General features: G+C 41.1%; 1 protein-coding gene across 1 annotated transcript in view; it reads right to left on the bottom strand.

Moving 5' to 3' along the window:
* LOC110168349 (neuropilin-2-like) overlaps nucleotides 1-25,361 on the bottom strand; it is a 186,401-nt gene that overhangs the window by 81,423 nt on the left and 79,617 nt on the right. Inside the window, exons 4-7 of the mRNA XM_055163701.1 lie at nucleotides 23,934-24,164; nucleotides 17,826-17,981; nucleotides 14,859-15,028; nucleotides 5,891-6,046 (exon numbers count right to left, since the gene is read on the bottom strand). Coding sequence (XP_055019676.1) covers nucleotides 5,891-6,046; nucleotides 14,859-15,028; nucleotides 17,826-17,981; nucleotides 23,934-24,164 — 713 coding nt within the window. The remainder of the gene's footprint in view (nucleotides 1-5,890; nucleotides 6,047-14,858; nucleotides 15,029-17,825; nucleotides 17,982-23,933; nucleotides 24,165-25,361) is intronic.

Raw genomic sequence — 25,361 nt, 5'->3', positions numbered from 1 at the left:
AAAGTAAAAAAAAAAAATGTTAAAAACAAAACAACAAACAAACAAACAAAAAAACGTAAAGTAAAAGTAAAAATGTTAAATCAGTTTAACTAATCCCAAACTGCTCAGAATTAAAAAAAAAAAAAAATTTATGGAAAAATAGGACATAATACTTTTTTAAGTCAAGTCAACTTTTCATTTAATGAATGAAAAATACTATAAATATTTATGTATTTTTGTAATTTTATGTATAAGAAAATTTTTTTTTTTTTTATTATATGAGTAAGTAAAAAAAATAAAGTCAGTCAACTTAGAATTGACATAAAATAATTGGATGGAAAAACAGGACATAATATCACAAATTTCTATGTATTTATTATTATTTTTTATATATTTTTGTTCATTTTAGCTCCAATAATTTATAGTTAAAGTTAGTTGAAGTTGAAGTATAGTTATAATGGGATTAAACGGTTGTCAAAGCACCCAAACTGTACTTCCTCACAGCATTTTTTCAAGGAGAGTCAATTTTTTATTTACCGAGAGAAAAATCCCAAGAATGCCTATGCATTTTTGTAAATTTATCTATAAGAAAACAACATTTTTTACAGTTATATAAATACATCTGAATATTTAAGTTCACTGCAAGTAAAAAAATTAAGTAAACTAATCATCAAATTTGCTTAGAATGAACATAAAATGAGTGGATGGAAAAACATGACATAATATCACAAATTTCTATGTATTTATCATAATTTTTTGTATTTTATATATATATATTTTGATAAACCCACATTATTTACAGCTAAAACCTAACGTATAGTTATAATGGGATTAAACGGTTGTCAAAACATCAAAACAAACTGTGTTCCCTCACAGCATTTTTTTCAAGTCATGTCAAATTTCATTTATTGAGAAAAAAATACCACAAATACCTGTTTGTTTTTTTTTTACAGCTATACATATAAATCTGAATATTTAAGTTCAGTCTAAGTAAAAACATTAACTAAATCTATTTGCTTAGAATTGGATGGAAAAATAGGACACAATATTTGAAATTTCTATGTATTTATATAAATAAATATAACTATAAATATAAATATGATTTTAGTCATAATAAACCCATATTACTTGTAGTTAAAAGTTGCCGTATAGTTATAACGGGATTAAACGGTTGTCAAAACACCAAACTCCCTCCCGTACTCCCTCACATCTCGGCGCGTCCATCTCGCTCTTAAACTAATTTCATTTTCCCCCTGGCAACCGCGCACGGCAACGCCACCCTCGCGCGCGGTAACGGCCCGTCTGAAAAATGCCTCTCGGACAGATTAGCGGCGTCCGATTACAGTCGAGCTCCCAGACGCGCCGCTACAAACTCGCAGCCCAGACAGACGAGCCCAGTTTAGCCCTGGGTTATTTAAAGGGGCGGCCGGATCGGTGCGTGTGGAGCTATAAAGAACTGAAGCCGTGAGAGAAACCGAGAGAGAGAGAGAGCGGGAAATTACACGGAGAAAAAGGAAACGGCACAGGATTATCTCGCAGTCGACGTAAAGATCGAGAGCTTCTAATCACACGGAGGAGAGATTAAAAAGTCTAGATTACGTCATTTTCTCGTCTGCTCTATGTTCTGAAGTCGTTTCCTTCGTCACAAACGGACCTGGAGTTGTGTTTTGTTTCATTCAAACATGTTTAACTCACGAAAAACTCTGTATATTTAGGATAATTTCAGACCTAAAATTGCCAATCTGTACTGAACGAAAGGTAAAAAGGAGCTGGTCAACTTCAAAACTACCACTTCATGACATCACAAGGTCAAATTTGTTGATTAAAATCCAAATTTGCACTAAAAAAATTCTCCAGTTACATTTTGTCTGGATTGTTGCATCATAGGTAGAAATTCCACAAACTAACATAAGATTATTTAGGCTATTTTGTTTGTTTTAATTTAGAATATGTGAAATATTTAAGTTTTTATTATTATTTTTTGTATTTTTTTTATAGATATGTTGGTAATTTTAGCACTCGGAAAGTCTCATTTTGCCTGGATTGTTGCATCATAGGTAGAAATTCCACAAACGATCATATGAATATTTAGACAATTTAAATTTTTTACTTTTTTGTTACTATTTTGTGTATTTTTATAAATATTTTGGTAATTTTAGCCATAATAAACCCAGATTATTTACAGCGAAAAATAATAGTTATAACGGGATTAAACGGTTTTCAAAGCACCAAAACATGCTCCTGTACTCGCATTTTTTCAAGTCAAGCCAACTCAGTTATTGCATTTTTGTAATTTTATCTATAATTAGTAGTAATAGTAGTAGTAGTAGTAGTAGTAGTAGTAGTAGTAGTAGTAGTAGTAGTAGTAGTAGTAGCAGTAGTAGTAGTAGTAGTAGTAGCAGTAGTAGTAGTAGTAGTAGCAGTAGTAGTAGTAGCAGTAGTAGTAGCAGTAGCAGTAGCAGTTAGCAGTAGTAGTAGCAGTAGTAGTAGTAGTAGTAGTAGTAGTAGTAGTAGTAGTAGTAGTAGTAGTAGTAGTAGTAGTAGTAGTAGTAGTAGTAGTAGTAGTAGTAGTAGTAGTAGTAGTAGTAGTAGTAGTAGTAGTAGTAGTAGTAGTAGTAGTAGTAGTAGTAGTAGTAGTAGTAGTAGTAGTAGTAGTAGTAGCAGTAGTAGTAGTAGTAGTAGTAGTAGTAGTAGTAGTAGTAGTAGTAGTAGTAGTAGTAGTAGTAGTAGTAGTAGTAGTAGTAGTAGTAGTAGTAGTAGTAGTAGTAGTAGTAGTAGTAGTAGTAGTAGCAGTAGTAGTAGTAGTAGTAGTAGTAGTAGTAGTAGTAGTAGCAGTAGCAGTAGTAGTAGTAGTAGTAGTAGTAGTAGTAGTAGTAGTAGTAGTAGTAGTAGTAGTAGTAGTAGTAGTAGTAGTAGTAGTAGTAGTAGTAGTAGTAGTAGTAGTAGTAGTAGTAGTAGTAGTAGTAGTAGTAGTAGTAGTAGTAGTAGTAGCAGTAGTAGTAGTAGTAGTAGTAGTAGTAGTAGCAGTAGTAGTAGTAGTAGTAGTAGTAGTAGTAGTAGTATAGTAGTAGTAGTAGTAGTAGTAGTAGTAGTAGTAGTAGTAGTAGTAGTAGTAGTTTTGTGTACTTGTAAATATTTATTCCGTCCAGTTCTACACATATATAAACGTTCTGTTATTGGGTTTTTCCTTGTAAATCCTGGATCCTGGTGGGACTGGTCCCAGCAGGAGGCGCTGGGGATGGGACTGGAGTGGATTATCTCTCCCCCCACACTCCACATCCCTTTAATACTTTCCCTTTAATGCCGCCCCTTTAATGTGGCTCAGAATCCAACACGACCCCGACGCAGATGGAGGGGTCGGGGGTCAAATCCCCTCCAGACGAGTCCACGCCGCAAAACAACAACAGCGGACTACAGCCGGAGGTCTACAGGGCCTGGGCCAGTCCTGGTCTAGTCTAGTCCTGGTTTAGTCCTGGTTTAGTCCTGATTGAGTTCTGGTTGAGATTTGGATTAGACATGGTTTAGACTGGATCAGAGTGAGTTTACATCTGTTTTTGTCTTGGTTTGGTCCTGATTTAGTCTTGGTCGAGTCCTCGTTGAGTCCAGGTTGAGTCTTGGTCGAGTCCAAGTTGAGTCCTGGTTGAGTCCTGGTCGAGTCCAGGTTTTGTCCAGGCTGAGACCTGAGTTAGACATGGATCAATTTACACCTGGTCTAGTCTTGGTCTAGTCTTGGTCTAGTCTTGGTCTAGTCTTGGTCTAGTCTTGGTCTAGTCTTGGTCTCGTTTTGGTTTGGTCCTAATTTGGTCCTAGTTTGGTTTTGATTGAGTCCTGGTTGAGTCTTGATTGAGTCCTGGATGAGTCCTAGTTTAGTCCTGGTTTGGGCCCGGTTGAGTCCTGGTTTGGTTCTGTTTGAGTCCTGGTTTGGTCCTGGTCTAGTCTTGGTCTAGCCTTGGTCTAGTCCTGGTTGAATCCTGGTTGGGTCCTGGTTTGAGTCCTGGTTTGAGTCCTGGTCTAGTCCTGCTTGAATCCTGGTTGGGTCCTGGTTTGAGTCCTGGTTTAGTCTTGGTCAAGTCCTCGTTTGGTCCTGGTTTAGTCCTAGTTGAGTCCTGATTTGGTTCCGATTTGGGCCTACTTCGGTTCTAGTTTGGATTTAGTTGTGTCCTGGTTTAGTCCTGATGGAGTCCCAGTTTGGTTTTGGTTTAGTCCTGGTTTAGTCCTGGTTTAATCCTGGTTTAATGCTGATTTAATCCTGGTTTAGTCCTGGTTTAGTCCTGGTTCAGTTCCAAATGAGTCCCGGTTGAGTCCTTGGTTTTAGAATACAGAATCTTGGTTTAGTCCTGATTTACACCTGGTTTGGATCTAGTTTAGACCTGGTTTAGTCCTACTTTTATTTAGTCCTGGTTCAGTCCAGGTTTAATCCTTTTAAAAACATCTCGTCTGTAGTTCAGTTTCGATCCGTTTCAATCCGTTTACCACGAGAACACGTCGGATTTCACACAAATTCACCCAAAACTGCGCCGGAACCGGACTTGAACTCTGCGTCCTCGCCCTCCGAAGCACGTTTCATAATCGTGCCGTTTGTTTGGACGCGCTGGTGTGAGAAAAATGATGAATCGTTTTAGAGATAAGAGGAGCACAGAGGAGAGCTTTGTCCTCGTCCCCTCCTTCCTCCTCGCTATCTCGCGCCGGCCGTTTTGACCCTTGTTTTTTTCGCGCCCGGTCTCATGACTTTCGGTCGCGCTTCGTAAACTTTGTCAAGGAAGAGGAGCAGCGCTTAAGGCGAGGAATCTGCTGATAAAGCTGCAGGATGTTCCAGGAGAAAGAGGTTAAGGCTCAAACACGCAGAAAAGAAAAGAGAGACGGGCGCTTTTACGCAATCAAATATGAGTTAAGGTCATTTTGTTTTTATTTGCTTATTTTATTGCTTATTTATTTATTTATTTACTTATTATTATTTATTGCTTATTTATTATTAATTAATTTATTATTATTTATTATTTATTTATTGCTTATTTTATTTTATTTGCTTATTTATTTTTATTTATTTATAATTTATTGCTTAATTATTATTATTATTATTTTTTTATTGCTTATTTTATTTTATACGCAATCAAATATGAGTTAAGCTCATTTTTGGTTTTTTTGCTTATTTTATTTTATTTGCTTATTTATTTTATTTATTGCTTTTATTTTTATTATTTATTTATTATTTATGTTTATTTATTATTTATTTATTGCTATTTATTATTTTATTTTATTTATTTTTTTTTATTTTATTTTTATTTATTTTTTATTTATTATTTATTTTATTTATTATTATTATTTATTTATTTTTTATTTATTTTATTTTGCTTATTTATTTTTATTTATTTTATTTTATTTTTTTATTTATTGCTTATTTTATTTTATACGCAATCAAATACGAGTTCATGTCATTTTGTTTTTATTTGCTTGTTTTATTTAATTTATTCATTTATTTATTTTTTTTTTTTTATTGTATAAAGGAGGTCCCTTTATCATGTGAATAAATATAAAAACTTTCACTTCCTCTGTGTTTTTTTACAACCATTTAATGTTGATAATTACATTCTACCATCTACAGAAAGAGTGTTTTTATTATTATTATCGTGGTATCAGTATCAGTATCAGTATCGAGTCTCAAGTCTGTTCCTTAGTATCGAAATCGAGTTTGAAAGTTTAGTCCCAAACTCTCCGTCTGATCAGTGACTTCTCTGAACCGCTCTGCTCTAACAGACAAAACTGATCAGTAAACAAACCGTTGTCCTTAAAATAAAGATAAAATCTCAAACCAGTTTCCATCCGTCGCCGTGGGAAACGATCCTGAAATTCCAGCCCGTAGAAAAGCGCCGGTGTGTCGTGTTTGTGTGTAAACAAACGGAGCCGGTCTCACCTTGTGGTTCTTGCCGAGGCGGTAAACCATCCAGTCCTCCCCGTTGGTGCTGACCTCCAGCTTGAACGATGTCACGAAGTAGGACTTTTGCGTCTCCTTGGAAACGGCCCCCTGCGTGGCGATCCCGGTCAGGACTTTGAGGAAGTGAAGGTCCACCTGGGGAGAGACGAAACGGAGAAATAAATGCACCTTTTCCATATCAGCGGTGAACTGTCTGCATCTAATTATTATTACAAGTGTTTTATCGTCTTAGAAGCAGGAAGTGTGCACATAGCTTGCTAGTTGTCAGGATTTCAGTGACGGTAAAACTCTGCTCTGGTCTCTAAATCGTTTTAATTTCTCTACATTTTATTAAAGGTCACCTGTTTCTCACTATAGTGTCATTTTTGTCCCAAGAGAGCTTTAATTCTGAATAAAAATAATTTAATTTTGCATAAAAATTAATTCAGCTTTAAAAAGACCATGTAAATGAATGAATAATGAAAATGATTATTCAGAATTAAACTTAATTTCGATGTAAGTGGGTGGTTTATTCAGATTTTAAAGCCAAATTAATTTGTTCCTCGATCATGTAAACGTTTATTCTTGTTAAAAATAATGTCGGTGGTTCAGCGCATGCTTGAATATTTTAATTCCAAACTATTTAACAAATAATTCAGAATTAAACTTAATGTAAATGTGGCCAGCGTTTGTTAATAAACATTTGAAAATTAAAGCTAAAATGAATAATAAGAATTTAAAAAACTAATTTCTTTTCATTAAATGTATATGTTTAATTTTAACATGGTTCAGCTCAGCGTTTACAATCCGTGTATCATTCGTTCATTTGTTTTTCAATATAAAACCAAAAATAAGAAAATGAAAAAACAACAGTTTTCTTCATTATTTGTCTCTAAAACAAAAATGAAACAACGGATAACAATTCTTTTTTTCAGTTTTTCGATTTTGTGTTTAAATGAAAAATGGAAAAAACTGATAACGACCGTTTCCCGTTTACGTGACTTCAGTGACTGTGATGTCGGACTTTTGCGCCTGCGTACGGACTGAACCAGGACTGATCCAGGTCCAGGACCAGAGCGGGACCAGAGCGGGACCAGAGCGGGACCAGAGCGGGACCAGAGCGGGACCAGAGCGGGACCAGAGTGAACTCCGAGCTTTGACTCTGAGCCTCTGCGGGCTCTGAGCCTCCAGTCTGGTCTCGGTCTGGTCTCAGTCTCAGTCCCGCTCTGGTCCCGGTTTCAGTTCTGATCACAGTCTCGGTCTGGTTCCGGTCTTGTCTCGGTCTCAGTCTAGGTCTGGTCCTGGTTTCAGTTCTGATCTCAGTCTCGGTCTGGTCCCGGTCTGGTCTCAGTCTGGTCTCAGTCTGGTCCCGGTCTGGTCCCGGTCTTGTCTTGGTCTTGTCTTGGTCTTGGTCTTGGTCTGGTCCCGGTCTGGTCCCGGTCTGGTCCCGGTCTCAGTCCCACTCTGGTCCCGGTCTGGTCCCGGACCTGGATCAGTCCTGGTTCAGTCCGTATGTGGCGTAAAAGTCCAGCATCACAGTCACGGACGTCATGTAAATGTCGTTATCCGTTTTTTCCACTTTTCATTTAAACACAAAATCAAAAACTGAAAAAACTAACCGTTATCCGTTGTTTTATTTTTGTTTTAGAGACAAATAATGAAAAAAAACAGTTGATTTTTCATTTTCTTATTTTTGGTTTTATATTGAAAAACAAATGAAACACAGCTTATTTACAACAACAGACATTTTGACCCTAAATAAATATATTAAGTCCAATTTTCCATTTAAAGACTTTAATACAAACAGAACATCTGCATCATTAAACCGTTAGAAGATCAAAACGTACAGAGGTGATTTCTGCCCAGCAACAGGACGTACAGTACAGGATATATTTGCGTTACAGAAGCGTTTCCATGTAAAGCTTTAGTTCGTCTGCAGACAGGATTATTGAACAGTCCAGATGTTTCCACAGACACAGCAGCTGGACGAGGCTCTGGGGGCGACTCACCCGTTTATCACATGTTACGCTGCTTTAAAATGTTTCTATATGTTCAATCAAATCAATAGGTTGAATTTAAAAAGTAAAAATGTCACTTTTATTAGTTGCTTGTACTTGGCGCTAGTCTTTAGTTGGAATATTTAAGTTTTTTTTTCTTTTACAATGCATTAAAACAGAAAATAACACAGCTAGTCTTAGTCTAAGTTAGAATATTTATTTTTTATTCTTTTAACAATGTATTAAGACAGAAAAAACTAACAATAAACTATTATAACTTAACCATTTTAAGTTGACTTATTAATGGGTTTGTTTTTCTATAAATCAATCATCACTTAACATTTTTAAGTTGCTTGTACTTGCCACTAGTCTAAGTTAGAATTTTTAAGTTCATAAAAAGTTGACTTCACTATTTATTGGTTTTTCATGGGTTTTAGTTTCCTGTTATGGGCAGGAAAAGTGACTCACTGCATCTTTAAGTCGGTTTAAAGTATTTTTAAGTTGCTTGTACTTGCCGCTAGTCTTAGTATTAGTTAGAATTTTTTTTTTTTTTTTTTTTTTTTTTTTTTTTTACAGTGCTTTAAAACAGAAAATTATGTATTGAAAAAAAAAAACTAAAACAAAAAAACAAAACAAAAAAAACAATTACATATTTTAAAAACTAAACCATTTCAAGTTGACTTCACTTCACTTGCTATGAGTAAAAACATGATGACTTTCATTACTTAACATTTTTAACTTAGTTTAAGTTAGAATATTATATTAATATATTAATGTAATATATTTAAGTTCAGGCTGCTTTTTTTTTTTTATTTATTTTATTTTTATTTTTTTACAATGGGTTAAAACAGAAAATTAGGAGAGATGAGGACTTTTTGCCATCCAGACGACAGGATATAAAATATTTAATTACCATGGCAACGATCTTAATGACATCATCCTGAAACCCACAGTTTAGCGCTCTTGAATTTTTAACTTCAAACAACAGCAGACGTGATCAGAATGTGCCGTTGTACATTTTACTACTCAAAAAAGAATTAAAAACATATACAAATTGAATTATTTGACTTATTTTAAAGCTGTACTGTGTAACTTTTTGGCTGGGTGCTTGTTTCTATGTCATTGCTCTACCTGGAATGTTCCGCAGTGTGACTTTAAACAGCTCTACTTTAGATTTATTCAAATACAGGTGGTTTTTTTAGAGCAAAAATCCAAAGAAAAACAAGTATTCTGACTGTGAGCGGGGTCGCCTCTCCACAGATCTGACCTGTGACTTGGTCCGGTTCGGTCTCGGTGCAGACACAAAGGTTTAAAGTTGGGTTTTAATTAATTTTTGTGTTTTATTGGAGTAAAAAATGTTTAAGAATGTTTAGTTACAGACGGATTATTGAGGCGTGCAGATGTGAGCGCAGACAGAACAGCTGGATGAAACCCGGGGGGGTAAAAAAAAAACGTTTACCCCCCACCTCAGACGAGCCGGGGGGGCATCTGGAGGTGTGTGTGTGTGTGTGTGTGTGTGTGTGTGTGTGTGTCGGGTGTGTGTGTGTGTGTTTCCTGTGAGCCGAGTCTGAGATCAATGTGTCTAATGCAGGAATCCATTCACACAGACAACGTCATCTATCACAAGAACGACTGCAGACGGAGAGATGGAGAGAAGGAGGGAGGAGAGAGGGAGAGAGAAAGAGGAGGAGATGGAGAGAGGAGAGAGGGAGAGGAAGGAGGAGAGCAAGGAGAGACAGTGGAAGGAGACTGAGGAGATGGAGAAAGGAGGATGAGAGAGGATGAGAGGTAGAGGAGAGAGAGGAGGAGGACAGAGGAGGGGAAAGGAGACGGAGAGAGGGAAGGAGGAGGGGAGAGGAGGAGAAAGGAGAGGAGAGGAGAGGGGAGAGAGGAGAGAAGTGAGAGATGAGACGAGAGGAGATGGAGACAGGAAAGGACGAGAGGGGAGGAGGAGATAGAGGAGAGAGAGACAAGAAAGAGAGAGGAGAGGAGGAGAGAGAGGAGGAGGAGAGAGAGAGAGGAGGAGAAGAAAGAGGAGGAGATGGAGAGAGAGAGAGAGGGAAGGGGAGAAGGAGGGAGAGGAAGGAGGAGAGCGAGGAGAACGAGTGGAAGGAGACTGAGGAGATGGAGAGAGGAGGATGAGAGAGGATGAGAGGTAGAGGAGAGAGAGGAGTAGATGGAGAGAAAGGAGGAGGACAGAGGAGAGGAAAGGAGACGGAGAGAGGGAAGGAGGAGGGGAGAGGAGGAGAAGTGAGAGATGAGATGGAGAGAACAGGAAAGGACGAGAGGGGAGGAGGAGATAGAGAAAGAGGAGGAGAGACATGAGATGGAGAGAAAAGAGAGAGGAGGAGAGGAGAGAGAGGAGGAGAGAGGAAGAGAGAGAGGAGATGGAGAGAGGAGAGAGGGAGAGGGGAGAAGGAGGGAGAGGAAGGAGGAGAGCGAGGAGAACGAGTGGAAGGAGACTGAGGAGATGGAGAGAGAGAAGGAGAGAGAGGAGATGGAGAAAGGAGGATGAGAGAGGATGAGAGGTAGAGGAGAGAGAGGAGTAGATGGAGAGAAAGGAGGAGGACAGAGGAGAGGAAAGGAGACGGAGAGAGGGAAGGAGGAGGGGAGAGAGGAGGAGAAGTGAGAGATGAGATGAGAGAGGAGATGGAAGACAGGAAAGGACGAGAGGGGAGGAGGAGATAGAGAGAGAAGAGAGAGAGAGAGAGAGAGAGAGAGAAAAGAGAGAGAGGAGGAGAAGGAGAGAGGAGAGAGGAGAGAGGAGAGAGAGAGAGAGAGGGAGAGGAGGAGAGGAGAGAAGGAGATGAGAGGCACAGGAGAAAGAGGAGGAGATGAAGAGAAGGGAAGAGAGAAGACAGAGGAGGAGACGGAGAGAGAGGAGGAGAGAGAGACAGAGGAGAAGGAGACAGAGGAGGAGAGGAAGAGATGGAGGGAGATAAGGACAGAAGAGGAGGAGAGGAGAGAGAGAGGAGGAGAGAGAGAGAGAGAGGAGAGACAGGAGATGGAGAGAAAAGGAGAGGAGGAGAGAGGAGGAGAGAGGAGGAGAGAGAGAGAGAGAGGAGAGAGAGAGGAGAGAGAGGAGAGAGAGAGGAGAGAGAGGAGAGGAAGAGGAGAGAGAGGAGGAGATGGAGAGAGAGAGAGAGAGGAGAAGGAGAGAGAGAAGGAGATGGAGAGGAGATGTAGAAAGGAGGATGAGAGGCACAGGAGAAAAAGGAGGAGATGAAGAGAAGAAGAGAGAGAGACACGAGGGGGAGGACAGAGGAGAGAGAGGAGGAGGAGAGAGGAGGAGAAGTGAGAGATGAGATGAGAGAGGAGATGGAGACAGGAAAGGACGAGAGGGGAGGAGGAGATAGAGAAAGAGGAGGAGAGACATGAGATGGAGAGAAAAGAGAGAGAGAGGAGAAGGAGAGAGAGGAGGGAGAGAGAGAGGAGATGGAGATGGAGAGAGGAGAGGGGGAAAAGGAGGGAGAGGAAGGAGGAGAGCGAGGAGAACGAGAGGAGACTGAGGAGATGGAGAAGAGAGAGAGAGAGATGAGAGGAGAGGAGAGAGAGGAGGAGATGGAGAAAAGGAGGAGACAGAGGAGGAGAAGAAGGAGAAAGGAAGGAGGGAGGAGGAGAAGAGGAGGAGAGAGGAGAACGAGACTGAAGAAATGGAGAGAGGAGGAGGAGGAGGTGGAGAGAGGAGGAGAGAGAGAAGAGAGGAGGAGAGACAGGAAGGAGAAAAGAGGAGAGAGAGAGGGATGGGGAAAGATGAGGAGATGGAGAGAGAGAAGGAGAGAAACGAGGAGAAGACAGAGGAGATGGAGAGAGACGAGGAGAGAGAGACGAGGAGATGGAGAGACAAGAAGGAGGAGACAGAGGAGAAGGCAGGAGAGGAGGAGATGGAGAGAGTAGATGAGAGGAGGAGATAGAGAGGAGGTGGAGAGAGACAAGGAGGAGAGAAAGGAAAAACAGGGGGAGATAGAAAGAGGAGGAGACAGAGGAAACAGAGAGAGAGAGAGGAGGAAAGAGAGGAGGAGCTGAGAGAAGAGATTGAGAAACGGAAGGAGATGGAGAAGAATGGAGAGAAATGAGGAGAGAGAGAGAGAGAGGAGATGGAGAGAAATGAGGAGAAAGAGGAGAAGACAGAGGAGATGGAGAGAGGAGAGGAGGAGATAGAGAAAGAGCTGCTCTGATGTTCAGTGTTGGTCTACAGCACCAAGATGGAGGATAAACAAGCTACAAACAAACAGAGGAAGACCGAGGTCCTGGTTTAGACCTGGTTTAGACTTGATTTAGACCTGATTTAGACCTGGTTTAGACCTGGTTTAGACCTGATTTAGTCCTGGTTCAGACTTGGTTTAGTCCTGATTTAGACCTGATTTAGACCTGATTTAGACCTGGGACCTGGACCTGGTTTAGACCTGGATTTAGACCTGGTTTAGACCTGGTTTAGACCTTGTTTAGACCTTGTTTTAGACCTGTTTAGACCTGGTTTAGACCTGGTTTAGACCTGGTTTAGACCTGGTTTTAGACCTGGTTTAGACCTGGATTAGACCTGGTTTATAGACCTGGTTTAGACCTGGTTTAGTAGACCTGTTTAGACCTGGTTTAGACCTGGTTTAGTCCTGGTTTAGACCTGGTTTAGTTTAGACCTGGTTTAGACCTGGTTTAGTCCTGGTTTAGACCTGGTTTAGTTTAGTCCTGGTTTAGACCTGGTTTAGACCTGGTTTAGTCCTGGTTTAGACCTGGTTTAGACCTGGTTTAGTCCTGGTTTAGTCCTGGTTTAGACCTGGTTTAGACCTGGTTTAGACCTGGTTTAGTCCTGGTTTAGTCCTGTTTAGGTTTAGACCTAGTTTAGTCCTGGTTTAGTTAAACCTGGTTTAGTTTACCTGTTTAGTCCTGGTTTAGTCCTGGTTTAGACCTAGTTTAGTCCTGTCTAGACCTTGTTTAGACCTAGTTTAGACCTGGTTTAGACCTGGACCTTTAGATTTAGTCCTGGTTTAGACCTGGTTTAGTCCTAGTTTAGTCCTGGTTTAGACCTGGTTTGGACCTGATTAGGCCTGGTTCAGACCTGATTTAGACCTGATTTAGCCCTTGTTCAGACCTCGTAGTATCAGAATCAGTCTTGTGTATCGACTCTGCTCCTGAGTATTTTAAATATTTGTTATATTTTCTCCTCGTCGCTCTCTGCTCTCGTCGCTCCAGCTCCGGATCCTCATTTCCATCCAGGATTTTCCATCCGTTGGCGGAGGAGAGTCGTGCCTGGCGGAGCGTCGCCGGGATTAGAGCAGATCACCGTTTTAAACACACTTTAAACACTCTGCGCCGACACCGTTTACATGTCCGTTTACGTTACGACGCGTGATTCTGTTTTCAATCACATGCAAATGCAACGGTTTATTTAAAGAGGCACCGGCGCGGAGACAAACACGCGGCTAATGGGCTCGAGCCAGACTTTTAAATGTTGTTTGTGCATAACTTAACATTTTCTATCAAATTTAAGACTTGTAAATAAAATATAAAACCAATTATCTCTCCTATTTACTTTTCTACGTTTGTTATTTGAAGTTAAGAGCAGCGACGGTGTAAAAAAGTGGACTAAAGGAGCACATCGTCACACGTAACTCCAGTCAAATGAAGCTCATCGAGGTCTGCAGTCAGCGAATTACTAAGAAGCGACAAAATACCAAAATAAAAACTCCAGGATCATGTAGAGCGGGTTAATACGAACATTTTAAGCCCAAAATGACAAGAGTTTTTCACGCGGTCTATGGTCTGGACGCAACATCTGAGTTAATAATCTGACGTTAATTTAATTGGTAAAATAAAACATGAAATAATTCACAAATTCTGGTGTTTATACATTAGGGACAGATGCAAAAATGAGAGAAAATACATCGGATCTGAAGAAGCGCTGCAAAAAAAAAAAAAAAAATCTTTTTAAAAATCTTTTTGAAGGGAGAGATCCAGACAATGGAATGCTAATCGTGCACTTACAGTTCTGAAGGTGAAACACGTACATTACACTAGGAGCATAACACTTGAAGGTGTAACGTGTAACTTTTCCGGTCCCCACTGAGTCTGATTTTACTGAAATGAAAAAGTAAAAACCTCCAACAACAAAAAATTTAATAAAATAACAAACAAAAAAAATATTGTTTTCACTGAGAAACAAACAAGGGCTCTTTTATATTTCATTTTATTTTTTTATTTTATTTTAATTTTATATATATTTAAATTATTATCATATATATTTTTAATTTGTGTGGGTGTTTTGTTTTGTTCATTATTTTATTTTTTATTTTATATTTTATTTTATTTCAATGTATATATTTTACATTATTATTATATATATATATATATTTTTAATTTGTGAAGGTGTTTTGTTTTGTTCATTATTTTATTTTTTATGTTATACTTTATTTAAATTTATATATTTAAAATCATTATTATTATATATTTTTTTTAATTTGTGCGGGTGTTTTGTTTGATTAATTTTTTTAATTTAATTTAATTTATTTATTTACGTATTTATTTATTTATTATAATTCTAAATATTTCTTTTTTTTTTTTGTCTCTGAATGATTCAAATGTGCAAAACTGTACATTTTGTAAATTGCTAAATTTGAATAAACAGAATTAAAAATAGAAAAAAAATTGCTTTTCTGGAGATGTTGTTATTGGTTTGTCTGGAATGTTCCACGGTATGGCATTAAACCTTCCTATCTTCACAGAGCTCAAGTTCCAGGTCAGATCTGTGGAGAGGCGACCCCGCTCACAGTCAGAATGTTTGTTTTTCTCTGTATTTTTGAGCTCTAAAACCACCAGTAATTGAATAAATGTAAAGTCGAGCTGTTTAAAGTCACACTGCGGAACATTCCAGAGCAGGGACGTATCCATAGAAACAAACAGGTGACAGACGCCCATCCAAAAAGTGACAGAGTGCAGCTTTAGTGACTCTGTGTGCAGAGGCGGCGTGCACTGACCTGTATGAACTCCTTGTTGCTGTCCTCGGACGGCGTCCAGGCGTTGTCGTCGTTGTTGAGGCGAGCTTGCCGCGGCAACCAGCGATTGTCGTAAAACGTGGTGGACGCCGAAATCTGGTCGTCGCTGATTTTCCCCGACTCCATCCCCAACGCCAGACTGCAGTGGAACGCTGAGAAAAAAGAGAGAAACAGAAAGAGACAGAGAGAGGGTTAGAGGAGGAAGACGAGCTGTAGTAGTAGTAGCAGTAGTAGTAGTAGTAGTAGTAGCAGTAGTAGTAGTAGTAGTAGTAGTAGTAGTAGTAGTAGTAGTAGTAGTAGTAGTAGTAGTAGTAGCAGTAACAGTAGCAGTAACAGTAGTAGTAAGTAGTAGTAGTAGCAGTAGCAGTAGTAGTAGTAGTAGTAGTAGTAGTAGTAGTAGTAGTAGTAGTAGCAGTAGTAGTAGCAGTAGCAGTAGTAGCAGTAGTAGTAGTAGTAGTAGTAGTAGCAGTAGTAGCAGTAGTAGTAGTAGTAGTAGTAGTAGTAGCAGTAGTAGTAGTAGTAGTAGTAGTAGTAGTAGTAGTAGTAGTAGTAGTAGTATGAACATTTTAACTCGTATCTGGGGACGGTTAAGTCAAGTTTATGGAATTTAAAATCAAAATTTTCCACTCGTCTAAAAATGAACAGAACAAATGTTTACTTTTCTCTTCCCTTTAAATAATACATCTCTCACTCTTCTCCCTCTCTTCTCTCTCTTCTCTTTCTCTCTTCTTTCTCTCTGCTCCCTCTCCCTCCTCCCTCTCTTTTCTCTCTCTCTCTGCTCTCTCTCTCTCCTCTTTCTCTCTCTCCTGTCTCTCATTCTCTCACTCCCTCTCTCCTTCTCTCCCTCCCCTCTCTCTCGCCCTCCCTCTATTCCCTCTCTCCCTCTGCTTTCTCTCTCCCTCCCTCCTTCTCCCTCTCCTTCCTCTCTCTCTCTCTCTACTCCCTCTTGCTCTCTCCATCCCGCTGCTTCTTCTCTTCTCTCTCTCCCTTCCTCTCCTTCTCCCCCCTCTCTCTCCTTCTCTTCTCCCTTTTCCTCCCTCTGCTCCCTCCTCTCTCCCTCTCTCTCTTCTCCCTCTCTTCTTTCTCTCCCTCTGCTATCTCTCTCTTCTCACTCTCTCTCCCCTTCCCTCACTCTCTCACTCTCCCTCCCTCCTTCTCTCTCGCTCCCCCTCACTCTCTCCCTCCTTCCTCTTCTTCTCTCTCCCTCCTTCCCTTCTCTCTCTCTCTCTCTCTCTCCCCTTCTTTCCTTCTGCTCTCTCTCTTTCTCTCTCCCTCCTTCTCTCTCGCTCCCCCTCACTCTCTCCCTCCTTCCTCTTCTTCTCTCTCCCTCCCTCTCTCCCCTTCTTTCCTCCTTCTCTCTCTCTTTCTCTCTCCCTCCTCTCCCTCTCTCTCCCTCCTCTCTCTCTCTCTCTTTCACTCACCTTATCATAATGAACAGACCAGATTTCTACCTTTCTCTTCTCCTTAAATAACACCTCCTTCCCTCCTTCTCTCTCTCTTTCTCTTAATCCCCCTCTTCTTCTTCTTCTTCTTCTTGGTGAATATAAATGAGTTTGACTCGGTGCGCCTCGTGTCGACCTGAGCTCTGACCCGTCGCTCCGTCTCCTCACAGCTCCGGCTTAAATCTCTCTCCTCCTTCTTCTTCGTCTTCTTTTTTTTTTTCTCTCCGTTCTTTCTCTTATCTCTCCGTGACTTTCAAAACTTTTTAATCCACTTATTTTAAAACTCGACCTCGGCTCCGTCCTCATTTTAAACCAGATGCCCCGCCACAAAAAAAAAAAAAAAAAAAAAAACTTGTATTTGAGCTTTTATTTTAATGTTTCTATAGAGTTGTATAGTTGTGTGAGGATCAGGAAGGGCGCGGTTAGCATGCTGGTGGTTGTTACAGAACGTTCACCAGAAATGTTACACGGTGCAGCTTTAAATCAGGAAATAATAAAAAGATGCTCAAAATCTGGTTTAGTTTTAGTTTAGACAATGTTTAGTATTGGTTTAGTCCACTGGTTTAGTCCTGGTTTAGTCCTGGTTTAGTCCTGGTTTAGTCCTGGTTTAGTTTTCTGGTTTAGTCCTGGTTTAGTCCGGGTTTGGTTTAGTTCTGGTTTAGTCCTGGTTTTAGTCCTGGTTTAGTCCTGGTTCAGTTTTAGTTTAGTCCTGGTTTAGTCCCAGTTTAGTCCTGGTTTAGTTCTGGTTTAGTTCTGGTTTAGTCCCGGTTTAGTCCCGGTTTAGTCCCGGTTTAGTTCCGGTTTAGTCCGGTTTAGTTCCGGTTTAGTTCCGGTTTAGTTCTGGTTTAGTTCTGGTTTAGTCCTGGTTTAGTCGTGGTTTAGTCGTGGTTCAGTTTTAGTTTAGTCCTAGTTTAGTTCTGGTTTAGTCCTGGTTTAGTTCTGGTTTAGTCGTGGTTCAGTTTAGTTTAGTCCTAGTTTAGTCCTGGTTCAGTTTTAGTTTTAGTTCTGGTTTAGTCCCGGTTTAGTCGTGGTTTAGTCGTGGTTCAGTTTTAGTTTAGTCCTGGTTTAGTTCTGGTTTAGTCCTGGTTTAGTCCTGGTTTAGTCGTGGTTCAGTTTTAGTTTAGTTCTAGTTTAGTCCTGGTTTAGTCCTGGTTTAGTCGTGGTTCAGTTTTAGTTTAGTTCTGGTTTAGTCCTGGTTTAGTCCTAGTGTTCTGGATTTGTCCACTGGTTTAGGCCTACATTTAGTCCACATTTAGTCGTGCATAAAACCAGTTTTAGTCTTGGTTTAGATCTGGTTTAGTCCTAGTTTAGTCCTGGTTAGGTTCTGGTGCAGTCCACTGGTTTAGGTCTTTTTTAGTCCACATGTAGTCCTGTGTAAGACCAGGTTTAGTCTTGGTTTAGTCCTGGTTTAGTTCAGTTTTAGACTTGAAGCTCCTTGCAGACCGTTCACCAGAAAAGTTCCACATTAGAACTTTAAATAAATGAATAAAAGGTAAAGTTGACTCACAGTCGCTGACTTCTTTGTGCGTCATGTTGTATCGAGCGGAGAATCCGTCTTTAGCGACGGCCATGTCCGTGTGGAAGGACAGGGACAGGAGTCCGGACGAAGACCGGATCTCAGGAGGGATCTTTGTCCCGCAGTACCGACCAATCAGAGGAGACACTGCAACACAAACAGGAACGTCAGGAACTTCAGGAACATTAGGAACATTAGAAACTTCAGGAACAATAGGAACAATAGGAACATTAGGAACATCAGGAACATCAGGAACATCAGGAACAATAGGAACAATAGGAACATTAGGAACATCAGGAACATCAGGAACATCAGGAACATCAGGAACAATAGGAACAATAGGAACATTAGGAACATCAGGAACATCAGGAACATCAGGAACAATAGGAACATTAAGAACGTCAGGAACATTAGGAACATTAGGAACTTCAGGAACATCAAGAACGTCAGGAACATTAGGAACGTCAGGAACATTCAGGAACATCAGGAACATTAGGAACATCAGGAACATTAGGAACATTAGGAACATCAGGAACATCAGGAACAATAGGAACATTAGGAACTTCAGGAACATCAGGAACTTCAGGAACATCAGGAACTTCAGGAACATCAGGAATATCAGGAGGACTGAGGTACGGATTAGACCTGGGTCAGACCTGGGTCGGACCTGGGTCGGACCTGGGTCGGACCTGGGTCAGACCTGGATCGGACCTGGATCAGACCTGGGTCAGACCTGGGTCGGACCTGGGTCAGACCTGGGTCGGACCTGGGTCAGACCTGGGTCAGACCTGGGTCAGACCTGGGTCAGACCTGGTTAGTACACGGCAGTTTAAATCTCATTTGCACCTGGCTTGGACCTGATAAAATCCTGGTTTAAATCTGTCGTAGAACTGGTTTAGTCCTGATGTCCTAGTCCTGCTTTCAACCTGTGTTTAGACCTGGTTTAGACCTGGTATCTTCCTTGGTTTAGACCTGTGTTTAGACCTGGTTTAGATCCGGTTTAAACCTGGTTTCGTCCTTGGTTTAGACCTGGGTTTAGTCCTGGGGTTAGTCCTGGTTTAGACCTGGTTTCGCCCTTGTTTTGTGCTGATTTCGCCCTGATTTCGACCTGATTTAGACCTGATTTAGACCTGATTTAGTCCTGGTATCGTGCCTGGTTTAGATCTGGTTTAGACCTGGTTTAGAGTCAGTTTAGACCTGGGTTTAGACCTGGTTTAGACCTGGTTTAGAGTCAGTTTAGACCTGGTTTAGACCTGGTTTAGAGTCGGTTTAGACCTAGTTTGTTTGTAAAGACCTTGTTTAGTCCTGGTAGTTTAGACCTAGTTTAGATTTGGATGAGACCTGTTTTAGTCCTGGTTTAGTCCTGGTTTAGACTTGCATCTCTGGTCTAGACCTGGTTTAGACCTAGACTTGTTTAGGACCTGGTTTAGAATCAGTAGTCACTATTTTCACTTTGATAATCCAGTGTTAAAGTGTTTTTCGTTTAAAGTGCTGCTGTTTTCTCTGTGTTTTTGTTTTTGTGTTGTATAAGTGATAAAGCAGAGCAGTGAAAGTGTCGCTCACAAAGGTCAGAGAGGATCTCCACGTCTCGACTCGCGGCTCGGATCCAGATTCAGTTTTACCCCGAGTCCAAAACAGCACAGATACAAAAAGTCCAATTTACCGAGAGGAAAATGAAAAACATGAATTAGTCTCGGTTTGTTTTTCTTTAGTTTGAAATGTCAAGTTCAAAACACAAACACAGAGTGAAGAATCGATTTAGAGAGAACTGGAACTGGACTAAACCAGGACTAAAACAGGTCTAAACCAGGTCTAAACCAGGTCTAAACCAGGTCTAAACCAGTGGACTAAACCAGGACTAAATCAGGTCTAAACCAGGACTAAACCAGGTCTAAACCAGGACTAAACCAGGACTAAACCAGGTCTAAACCAGGTCTAAACCAGTGGTCTAAACCAGGACTAAATCAGGTCTAAACCAGGACTAAACCAGGTCTAAACCAGGTCTAAACCAGGTCTAAACCAGGACTAAAAACTAGGTCTAAACCAGGTCTAAACCAGGTCTAAACCAGGTCTAAACCAGGACTAAACCAGGTCTAAACCAAGTCTAAACCAGGTCTAAACCAGGTCTAAACCAGGTCTAAACCAGGTCTAAACCAGGACTAAACCAGGACTAAACCAAGACTTAACAAGGTCTAAATCAGGACTAAACCAGGCAAAAACAGTGTCAAAACCAAGACTTTAACTAAAGAAAACCAGGTCTAAACCAGGTCTAAACCAGGTCTATAAACCAAGGTCTAAAGCAGGACTAAACCAAGGTCTAAACCAGGACTAAATCAGGTCTAAACCAGGTCTATTTTGTGACTGTGAGTCTGTCTTATTTCAGATTTTTCGTTGTGTTTTGGATCCGTCTCGTCGGCTCTTCTCCTCGATCTTTCTCTTTGTGTCTTTATTAAACTCAGACTGAAGAGGAGATTGGCCTAATTATTCCAAAAAGAAAAAAAGGACGAGAGGATTTTAAATTCCAATTATAGTTGTGAATTCAGAGGCTAAAAAACAATTTCTCCCGTTTAAAGAGAGAACGACGAGGATGAAAGTCTAACCCAGATTTCACAGAAAAAGAGACGGAGACGGAGCTGGAGGCGACAGACGAGAACAGAGACTAGAGTTTGGACTAAAGACTCCTGAGGACAGAACCAGGACTAAACCAGGGGCTAAAGCAGGACTAAACCAGGACTAAGAAGCAGGACTAAACCAGGACTAAATTAAGACTAAACCAGGGATAAACTGGGACTATGCTTGGACTAAATCTGGAACTAAATTTGGACTAGACCAGGACTGGAACAGGACCAAATGTGAACATAACCCTAGGACTAAACCTTGACTAAACCAGATCTTATACGGGCACGATCCTGGACTAAACCAGGTCTTAAATAGGACTAAACCATCCCTGATAAAAATGGTTCAGTCAGGACTACATCAGGTCTGTGGCGTGGACTACATCAGGTCTGTGGTGTGGACTATATCAGGTCTTTAGTGTGGACTACATCAGGTCTGTGGTGTGGACTACATCAGGTCTGTGGTGTGGACTACATCAGGTCTGTGGTGTGTCAGGTCTGGGTGTGGTCAGGTCTTTGTGTGGACTACATCAGGTCTGTGGTGTGGACTACATCAGGTCTGTGGCGTGGACTACATCAGGTCTGTGGTGTGGTGTGTGTATCTGGTCGGTCTTGTCCCGGTCGGGGTCCTGGCTCAGGTCTGTGGCGTGGACTACATCAGGTCTGTGGTGTGGTGTGTGAATCTGGTCGGTCTTGTCCCGGTCGGGGTCCTGGCTCAGGTCTGTGGCGTGGACTACATCAGGTCTGTGGTGTGGTGTGTGAATCTGGTCGGTCTTGTCCCGGTCGGGGTCCTGGCTCAGGTCTGTGGACAGATGGATCTGGGAGTTTGGATCGTGTTAAAGCGGAGACTTAAACAGGACTCACGCTGGGACTCTGATAATCCAACACAATCTGCACGAGACCAGACCACTTATTTAAAGCAGCGCGACAGACCGGGGTTAGACCTGGTTTAGTCCTGGTTTAGATCTGGTTTAGATCTGGTTTAGACCTGGTTTAGTCCTGGTTTAGATCTGGTTTAGATCTGGTTTAGACCTGGTTTAGACCTGGTTTAGTCCTGGTTTAGATCTGGTTTAGATCTGGTTTAGATCTGGTTTAGATCTGGTTTAGAACCAGATTTAGACCTGGTTTAGAACTTGGTTAAAACCTAGGTTAGACCTGGTTTAGCCCTGGTTTTGTCTTGGTTTAGCCCTGTTTATATCTGGTTTAGAACCTGGTTTAGCCCTAGTTTCGACCTGGTTTCACCCTGATTTAGTTCTGGTTTAGACCTGGTTCAGAACTTGGTTTAGACCTGGTTTAGCCCTGGTTTAGCCCGAGTTTAGACCTGGTTTTGAGGTGGATTAGACCTGGTTTTGAGGTGGTTTAGCCCTAGTTTAGCCCTGGTTTAGTCCTAGTTTAGACCTGGTTTAGACCTGGTTTAGACCTGGTTTAGACCTGGTTTAGAACTTGGTTTAGACCTGGTTTTGAGATGGTTTAGACCTAGTTTAGCCCTGGTTTAGTCCTGGTTTAGCCCTGGTTTAGTCCTGGTTTAGACCTGGTTTAGACCTGGTTTAGACCTGGTTTAGACCTGGTTTAGACCTGGTTTACTGGTTTAGACCTGGTTTAGTTTACCTGGTTTAGACCTGGTTTAGACCTGGTTTAGACCTGGTTTAGACCTGGTTTAGACCTTGGTTTAGACCTGGTTTAGACCTTGGTTTAGACCTGGTTTTGAGATGGTTTAGCCCTAGTTTAGTCCTGGTTTAGACCTGGTTTTGACCTGGTTTGTCCTGGTTTAGCCCTGTTGATTTACTCTGTTTTCAGTTCATGTTTTCTTCCTTTTGGTCTCGGACTTTCACTTAAACCTTTTCGTGAGGAAGGAAACGAGGAGATAAGGAAAGGCCGCAGCGAAGGAGCTAGGAGACGCGTTTAGGAGCCAGTGTTAAATGTTTCCTCCTGGTAAACAAATCCAGGAAGCGGGAAAACCTTCAAAGACCCGATACGTCTGCGCAGGAAACACGAGATAATATTAAGAACGCTTTTGTCCCATTGGATCATTCCCGGGAATTATTCAGATTAACCCGGATTTATGCGTCTGGGCCCAAAGGTGAAACGTTACGACAAGTCTGGCTCTGTTTTCGTGGAATCTCAGATATTAAAGGTCAAATATCGCGCACGTTTACCTCCCGTGAGCTTCAGATCGGGGTTTTTTTTTTTGTTTGTTTTTTTATGCCGTTACCTCCTCGAAAAAAAACAAACCTGGAGTCGGGTTTTGTTTGTTTGTGTTTCCAAAACTGAACCTGAATCTGCAGAGTTTTTGTGTTTGTGTGACAGAAACAAAACAAAACTCTGGGTTTGTTTGTGGTGGAGACAGTCAAATGAAGCTCATCGAGGCTGGTGTGAGACAGGATTTTGACCCCGAGGTCGACATACCACTAAAGTAAAGTGACCCCCCTGTAGGATTTTGTCTCCCTTTACTTTAGTCCTGGTTTAGAACTGGTTTAGTCCTGGTTTTAAACTGGTTTAGCCCTGGTTTAATTCAGTTTTTTTGCTGATTTAGACCTGGTTTAGTCCTGGTTTAGTCCTGGTTCAGTCTTGGTTCAGTCCTGGTTTTGTCCTGGTTTAGACCTGGTTTAGTCCTGGTTTTGACCTGATTTAGACCTGTTTTTTTCGCTGGTTTAGTCCTGGTTTAGACCTGGTTTAGACCTGGTTTAGACCTGGTTTTGTGCTGATTTAGACCTGGTTTAGACCTGGTTTAGACCTGGTTTTGTGCTGATTTAAACCTGGTTTAGACCTGGTTTAGACCTGGTTTAATTCTGTTTTTTTGCTGATTTAGACCTGGTTTAGTCCTGGTTTAGATCTGGTTTAGACCTGGTTTTGTTCTGATTAAGACCTGGTTTAGACCTGGTTTAGTCCTGGTTTAGTCCTGGTTTAGTCCTGGTTTAGATCTGGTTTAGACCTGGTTTAGTCCTGGTTTAGTCCTGGTTTAGATCTGGTTTAGACCTGGTTTAGACCTGGTTTAGACCTTGTTAAGTCTTGTTTTAGACCTGGACTAAAGGAGTCGTGACCTTGTGGAATTTGGCGTATTTGTTTTTGTAGTACTTTTTAGGGAGGTTATTTTTCCTGTACAGATATCGAAATAAATGATTTGCTCCATATCGTCCTAAGAGTGAGTAGAGAGTAGAGTAGAGTGAGAGAACATTTTAAGACCAAAATAACGAGGCTCAAATCAGCAGCAACAAAGAAACAGGCGACGGTTTTTCAATAGAACGTGAACTGGAGCCAGAGTCGATGGAGCCGGAAGTGCCCCCATGTTCACTTCCAGGTTAGCTCTGTCCATTTATATAAACTCTCACAGTTACAGTACAGTACACACTTGAGTATTATTAGTATTTGTAGTATCTATATTATCTGTATTATCTGTAGTATTTGTAGTATTTTTAGTACTTGTAGTATTTGTAGTTAGTATTTGTAGTATTTGTAGTAGTATTTGTAGTAGTATTTGTAGTACCTTGGGGCAGGCCGTCCCACACGTCCAGCCAGTCGTACTTGCAGTCGCCCTCGCCCACCTGCAGGGGGTCGTTCTCCAGGTCGAAGGTGGTGAAGGTGAGCGTGATGTCGGTGAGGGGCGGGGCGATGATCATGTACGAACACTCCAGGTTGTGAGGATATTTGTCCGGAAAACCCGGAGACTCGATCATCCCGGACGGACTGCTGAAGTTACGGAAGCAGAACTCCGAACCTGGAAACACAAAAACACAACAGACACGGAGTTAGAATCTGTGAAAAGAGACTGACTAAACCAGGACTAAACCAGGACTAAACCAGGACTAAACCAGGACTAAACCAGGACTAAACCAGGACTAAACCAGCAAAAAAACAGAATTAAACCAGGTCTAAACCAGGTCTAAACCAGGACTAAACCAAGACTAAACCAGGACTAAACCAGGACTAAACCAGGTCTAAAACAGGACTAAACCAGGACTAAACCAGGACTGAACCAGGACTAAACCAGGACTAAACCAGGTCTAAACCAGGACTAAACCAGGACTAAACCAGGACTAAACCAGGTCTAAAACAGGACTAAAACAGGACTAAACCAGGACTAAACCATGACTAAACCAGGTCTAAAACAGGACTAAACCAGGACTAAACCAGGACTGAACCAGGACTAAACCAGGACTAAACCAGGACTAAACCAGGTCTAAACCAGGACTGAACCAGGACTGAACCAGGACTGAACCAGGACTAAACCAGGACTAAACCAGGACTAAACCAGGACTAAACTCAGATATAAAACAGGTCCCTAGACCAGCACAAATCCAGGACAAAACCCAAAACTAACCCAGGACAAAATCAGGACATTTTGGAATAAAAAGAGGTTCATTTTTTTGTGTGAAATGATCCAGTTGATTCTAGTGAAGATGTAAGGAATTTAAAAACACAGTGGAGTATTTCCTGTATCACCACATGATGACATCACGAGGTGGAACAGAGAGAATAACTCAGCCTAAATCTGCAGCATTTTTTGTGAGTTAAACGTACGAATGAAACAAAACACAACTGCAGATCTGTTTAAGACGAGGAAACTAAAATAAAACAGTGTAACACGAGTCCTTTAAGCTGCTCTGAAAGTCAAATCCACAAAACTGTAACATTCCGAATCCTCCGAATCCTTTTCCGGAGACAAACGTGGAATAAATTTGAGATTAAAAAGTGTAATTTTGTTGATAAAAAGCTGAGCCATAGATCTTTTTTTTATCTCATTGTTCTCGGGGAGGCCAGTCGTCGGGACTCATGCATCACTGACACGAGCGAGGACGGTGATAATACTCCCGACGAACACCAACGGAGCGAAGGACAAACGCTCCCGACGAACGCTCCCGACGAACATGAACGGAGCGAAGGACAAACGCTTCCGACGAACGCTCCCGACGAA

The sequence above is a fragment of the Boleophthalmus pectinirostris genome, unplaced genomic scaffold (assembly GCF_026225935.1).
Source record: "Boleophthalmus pectinirostris isolate CB_2022bp ecotype Guang Dong unplaced genomic scaffold, ASM2622593v1 HiC_scaffold_11, whole genome shotgun sequence".
Taxonomy (NCBI): Eukaryota; Metazoa; Chordata; class Actinopteri; order Gobiiformes; family Gobiidae; genus Boleophthalmus; species Boleophthalmus pectinirostris.
This window is presented reverse-complemented; position numbering and strand designations above follow the sequence as displayed.